The sequence below is a fragment of the Clupea harengus genome, chromosome 5 (genome assembly GCF_900700415.2).
Source record: "Clupea harengus chromosome 5, Ch_v2.0.2, whole genome shotgun sequence".
NCBI classification, from domain to species: domain Eukaryota; kingdom Metazoa; phylum Chordata; class Actinopteri; order Clupeiformes; family Clupeidae; genus Clupea; species Clupea harengus.
Genome location: NC_045156.1, coordinates 10,124,946 through 10,131,164, shown reverse-complemented (window position 1 = coordinate 10,131,164; position 6,219 = coordinate 10,124,946). Strand labels below are relative to the sequence as shown.

Below are 6,219 nucleotides of genomic sequence, written 5' to 3'. Positions count from 1 at the left end.
GGAGGTGCCCAAACCAGAGACCAAAACAGGAAAAACAAAGGTGAAAGTTTGATTAGGACTCTATAGATCTGTTATCCAGCACACTGTAAGTTCACACTGTAAGGGTTCAAAACTGACACAACTGACATTTGCTCATTTCAACTAACCCTAACCCATCCATTCCCCCAGAAAGTAATCAAGGAATGGAAATGGGAGCACATTTCTCTCAAAAAATCTGATAATTTCAAGATTCACATTGTATTTCAGCTTTCATTTACACAATCTAGGGCACTGCTTGGTTTTCATTCACTCTGTCTCATCGGCCTCTTCAGAAGCCCCTGATCCTGCGAGTACCGCAATGGGACAACTTCAGCTCGCTCAGTGATATCATGAAGAAGATCAAGGGCCAGCAGAGTTCGAGCGCGCCGAAGCGAGGGCCCAAGCCTGCCGCGTCTGAGATCAGCCGCTCTATGATGGATCTGAGCACGGGCTACACCGACACACACCTCCGTCAGACCAGCGTGAGTGGCTGCACAACTAGTTTGACTCCAAGCTCAGGGTGTAGTTGTAGTTGTCACTCCTCGACACCATAAGAGACACACTAGCGACAGGCGCTAACACCGATGGTTTTAGACTCCCTGCTAACACGCCCGCCTTCCATTTGCGAAATTGCGAGTTCGAGTCCTGTATGGGACTGTGCTTGTCGACACAACGCAGATTACAGTCACATAGCAAAGAAGTCACACATTTGATTCTAATGACAGTTGGGCTAGTGTCCTACCATTATGTCATATCACATTTGTAATGCTAAACCGAGGCAGTTCACAGACATTCAATTTCAATCATTTCTTAGCTAAAGCCCCCCAAAATTGCAATGCTTGAGGCTTTATCTTTCCTTGTCCAGTGTTATGAAGGCCTGCCCCAGACCCCAGCTTTGGCCCTGATGAAGAATCGAACGGATGACAAGAACAGACCCCCGAAGACCTTCTTGTCTCCCTACCGGCCCCGCAGCTCCACCTTCAACTTCCAGAAGGAGTGGAGGTCGCCCACGAGGCAGTCGCATGACGAGGAGAACTAACTCCGTTGGGAACCGCATGTGACCACGTATTTAAATCTCAGTTCCTTAAGACTGCTGTGACCCAGGCAGCTTTTAGAGCATTGGTGCTGAAGCCAGTTCACACACACAGTCGGTTCTAAGGGAGCTCAGGTACTGCTCTACCGACGTAAAGGAGGACTACGAAATTAGAACTGGCTATTGTAAAATGAGTGGCTTTTTTCACTTTTTTTCTTATTGTAAGCCCACACATGCATGAATTTAATTGTACTCCATGATTAGGGTGTGGGCGTTATATTGGCCCTGTTACCCTTAAAATGCAAACCTGCAAATGCCTTTTTGTCTGCTGAAGTAAGTCAAAAAACGTCCCTTATCCTTTTTGGGTTACACGCCTGAAATATGTGTTCCCACCTCTAAAAAACACTGCTTAGCATCAAATGACTCATATAATGATGTTAATGATAATAATAGGTACACTTTGAAGAACCTGACAAGCAAAACATATTGCTGGCAGAGGCCTTTGTATTAAACAATGCCTTAGCTGGTTTAGAAAGGTCAGGTCATCCTAATTGAAGGAGTGGCTTGACTCATAAGAGCAGCTGCATGATGTGATGTCACTTGAGACTGTTGAGTTTCAGCCCCTTGAGGAAAAGGCCTACAATCACAAATGGTATTAAAATCATAGTAACTGACGGTTCCACTTGAACCACTTGCTTTGAATGCAACTGACTTTTAAATGGCGGTCAGTGTAAATTTAAGATCTGCACAGATCAAGGTTGTGTAATGAAACGAACACCTCACTCTTCCAGGGGTGAAATGCAGTTATCATACTGTCCGTCCTGTGTCAATGTCTGGCCTTGTCTTGATCAGTCGAGGGCGCTCTCTTTTTCACCACTACTTCAAACTGCTGTGAATCCCTTAAGTACCAGAAGTGTAAGGAAAGAAGATAGGCATTTAAGCAGGAGAATATGAAGGATTTTGTTACTGAGCCTAGAAAATAAGCCTAACTTTTCGTGTTATTCATAATAAGAATTATAAATGGTGATCATAAACAGTAAAAAACACAAAATGTTTTATAGCGTATATAGAGCTTCTCTGGAGAAATTGTGAATATTATGGTATTATTATTGGTCAGAGAGAACCTGAAATCAACCATTTGATTTTCAGTACAGTACTTTACAGTTACGTACAATAAATACATGTTTAGTGTTTGCGATGGTAATACAGATTTATTATGTTTTTGTCTTCTGAATAAAATGTTTATTTTTTACTTTGAATATTTACTTGCACAAATTCACCAATGTCTCTATTCAAAATACAAAAATGTCTCCTAATCTACTGTAATTAAAAGGCAGAACTACTGTCAAAACAGACCAATCTATCCATCTGTGGCCATGGTGACTCATCAGGCCTGTGTGTGTTTGTCTTTTGTAGCTGAGTGCTTGCAGCTATGAGCACCCTGTAGGGGTGTCTACCTAAAGACTAGATGTTGTTGATAGCACGAGACACTGCGTGAACAGTGTGATGAAACCTTTGTAGACTTTTACCTTTGTGTGGTCTACCATACCTTCTTCTCACAATAACTACTGCTTTGATGTGTGTGTGTGTGTGTGTGTGTGTGTGTGTGTGTGTGTGTGTGTGTGTGTGTGTGTGTGTGTGTGTGTGTGTGTGTGGGCAACTGTCACTGCCACTAATTTCTCACATCAATGTTGCAACATTAATGTTACAAACATAACATTGAAGTGAGATCAGTAGCTTTGCTTGCTTGGGTAATGTTAGCTGTCAGATACTAGATAGCCATGAAGCCACTAGAATCTTACATTTGTAACACTGAAGTTAGAAATTAGTAGGTCACTAAACAACTCTGTTTTTGTTTGGCTTTTTAAATCGCCAGTCACAAAGTTTTCGTTGGTCTTGTTGGACAGCAAAGTGTTTTCCTGGCCAAGAGCTGGTTCTTTGGCTGTCGAAATGGGAAGAACTGGTTCGGACTGGCCCTTGAACTTCCCCGGTGGAAAAGGGGTATATGTGCCGCTCCTGCTAGTCCAGCTGTAATTATGAGGTCACATCCTCAAAGTCGAGTGTTGGAGCAAAGCATGGCGTCATAAAGGGTGACCTGATTTTGTAATCAGAGCAAACTTCACACTTTTGTCTTCACGATTCACATTAGGTCAAAGATTAAGGAACACACAGGAAAAGATTAATACTAGGGTATGTAGATGCCTATTAGCCAACTCCCCAAAGAAGGAAAAAGGAAAAGTCACATTTCTGTCTTTGCAAATGTTTTGGACTGGCATGTCACCAGCCTAGCCCATAAAAACAGCGTGGTCTGTTGACAGATCACATTCTGTCTTTGTGGAAGGTGTGGTGCGGGCGGCTGTGCCTTCTGCTGACAGTCAGTGATAACTGGGGATCGACCTGCTGAAAACCTCATTGAGTTTAAAACAACTCCTTTAAATTAAAGGTGTGGTCCCTGATGCTGGCAAAAGATTGTTGATATGTGATTTCAACAGTCGGTGAAATACACCTGTTCTGTCAGTGCTTCTGAAGCAACAATGCATGAGTATGATGCTTGTTGTTAATTGGCTGAAACCATGTTTTTTTTTTTTCATTTACAGAGCCAGGACTGTGCACAAACACAGGAGTTTTTTAGAGTGCACACGCAGCTACAGGAATTTGAGGAGAATCTTGCTGAATTTTACAAAAAGTATAGAGATTATAATGAAGGACTACCCCTTAAACAGAACACCAGAAACACACAGGATTGATGAAGCAGAACCATTTACAGTCTCTCTATGTTACTTATCAGTTACTCCAGTTACTGTTTTTAGTAGAGGAACAATAGGTGGAGCTACTGCATGTGTCTGCCTGGTCAGTAGGCAGTGAGAAGCTCTTCTCCTCCATAACTGTGTGTGTGTGTGAGAGAGAGAGTGTGTGTGACAGAGAGAGAGTCTCCTCCATGTGTGTGTGTGTGTGTGTGTGTGACAGAGAGAGTCTCCTCCATATGTGTGTGTGTGTGTGTGTGTGTGTGACAGAGAGAGAGTCTCCTCCATATGTGTGTGTGTGTGTGTGTGTGTGTGTGTGTGTGTGTGTGACAGAGAGAGAGTCTCCTTCATGTGTGTGCGTGTGTGTGTGTGTGTTTGTGTGTGTGTGTGTGTGTGACAGAGAGAGAAAGAGGGATAAGAGAGTTTTCTGAATGGGGTTTAAAGGAATCCAAATGCTGCAAGGACAATACTGTAATCCACATTTCAGATCACAACAGGGAACACGATACATTCAAGCTTACAGATAATTACATTCACTGACACTGCAGACAGCGCTTTTCATGATACGGTTTATTTAAAATGCACTGAGCAGTATATATGAAAATTAGCTTGGTGCAAACAGAGACATTTCCTGTAGGGAATGCTGTAAAAAATCCCATCCAATTCTCATCTACTTATTCTCTCAAAGTTAGTAAATACAAATGTGTCTTATCCTGACATCATTCATTTCAGTCAGTGTACATATGATTCCTGAACATTTACACAGCAAACAGACATACCAAATGTGCGCTCCGAATAGTTGATTATCTATCACAAAGAGGTATTGGTCACCTATCCTGCTTACAAAAATATTTAAGTGCCTTTTACAAGTAGCTAAATATAACACAAAATAAAAATTGAGAGCTGTAATGTCATTCGACAAAGACATATTCTTTTATGTCAATATGAAAATAGTGATGGGAGTTAGTTACGGTATTGATTGTATCTGTAAAATAACCGACAATATTGTTGATAGGTAATGAATGAGTTAACCTGGTTTTCTAATTTCTCCTTATGGTTTTACAAAAATGCAGTTAAATGGGTATGTTTTTCTGCTAGAACAAACACCTGAAAAAACACCATCCATATCTAAAGTGCACAGTGTATCCTTGGCCTACCATCATAATATTTCAAGAAATACAAAGTACAGCGTAGTTCAACACTCCAGTGATTATCATATTCAATACTTAGACATGTAAGCTAAAATTATTTGTATCTGAACTACATATCCAAAGTTCCATTGAAAATATGTGAAAACCTTCTTTTGCTATTAATGGTAGTAAGAAGGTTCATGCTAATATCATCTATGCTAGCTGGATGAAATCTATCAGTATGTCCCATTAAAAAGAGCAATTTAGAGATCACCCTCCAGACATGTAAAGTTAAGCATAATTTCTACAGTCTTGGTTAGCCTACTACTATCTTGAATGTGTATTCTCCCAAAAGTTCATGATTGCCCAGGTTCATTGCTTCTGATGGACTAAACCCAGGGTAAAACCCACCCCTACAATCTGCATTATCCTGTACTTTTAGCCAAAGACTTTAAATCCACTCTGAGGCATTTCTGTTGGCTTAGAAATCCCCACATTCCATGAATGTTGTGATTGTACCCACCCATATTACATTTCACCATGGTTTTGTTTCCACACAGATATGTTAATCTACATCAGCCCCCCCCCCCCCCCCCCCCCCCCCCACACACACACACACCATCACTGCTGTTTGCAGTTTTCCCTCTTCTCTTTGGCTTTGGGTCGTCCTGGTCTGTCACTTTGGCGCTTAGTGGGCGGGATGAAAGCGGGCTCTGGCAGGTAGTCATAGAACACGGAATGAGGGGTTCTATTGGCCAGACAAATACCTGAGGAAGGCATGGGAGACAATAAGGTAACAGAACACAGTCTCCTGTAATTTTGGGCTCAGTAATGTAGGACCTGTAGTTCTGATACTGACCTGATGGGGCAGTGTTGCCCATCAGTAGGCTGTCTCTCTTTCTGGCCTTAAATGTTGGGTCCAGTTCCTCAGCAATGTTGTGAATCGGCTGTGTTTGCCTACATGGATGAAAAACAATATTAAAAAACGAACTCACAGATGCCTATGGGGGAACAGATGCATCCATCATCAACAACAATAACATAAAAAAGTGTACCTTTACAGGACCTTTGGTACAAAACTGAATTTATTAAACTCAATACAATGAGTTTAAATTTGTCTCCAAAGTAGTGTATATATACCAATGTTTCTTTGCATATTAACAATATCAAATGAATAATCCTTGTTTACAATGTAATTAAAAATAGATTTGTTTATATACCAAGGGTCCCTCTTGAAAGCATAACTGTGTGTGTTTCTGCGTGTGTGTGTGTGCTGTGCTCACAGCATGGTGTA

At 41.4% G+C, this 6,219-nt stretch overlaps 1 protein-coding gene across 5 annotated transcripts in view; it reads right to left on the bottom strand.

Annotated features, from left to right (window-relative positions):
- Nucleotides 1–5,529: 5,529 nt before the first annotated feature.
- The window catches only part of ccdc50b (coiled-coil domain containing 50b), a 17,737-nt gene continuing 17,047 nt past the window's right edge, over nucleotides 5,530–6,219 (bottom strand). For all 5 annotated transcript variants that reach the window (XM_031567649.2, XM_031567650.2, XM_042707811.1 and 2 more), the window contains 3 exons: nucleotides 6,209–6,219; nucleotides 5,785–5,882; nucleotides 5,530–5,692 (listed from right to left, as the gene is read on the bottom strand). The exon at nucleotides 6,209–6,219 is cut by the window's right edge and continues 99 nt beyond it. In XM_031567649.2, the coding sequence (XP_031423509.1) occupies nucleotides 5,547–5,692; nucleotides 5,785–5,882; nucleotides 6,209–6,219 (255 nt within the window). In that variant the 3' untranslated portion in view covers nucleotides 5,530–5,546. The remainder of the gene's footprint in view (nucleotides 5,693–5,784; nucleotides 5,883–6,208) is intronic.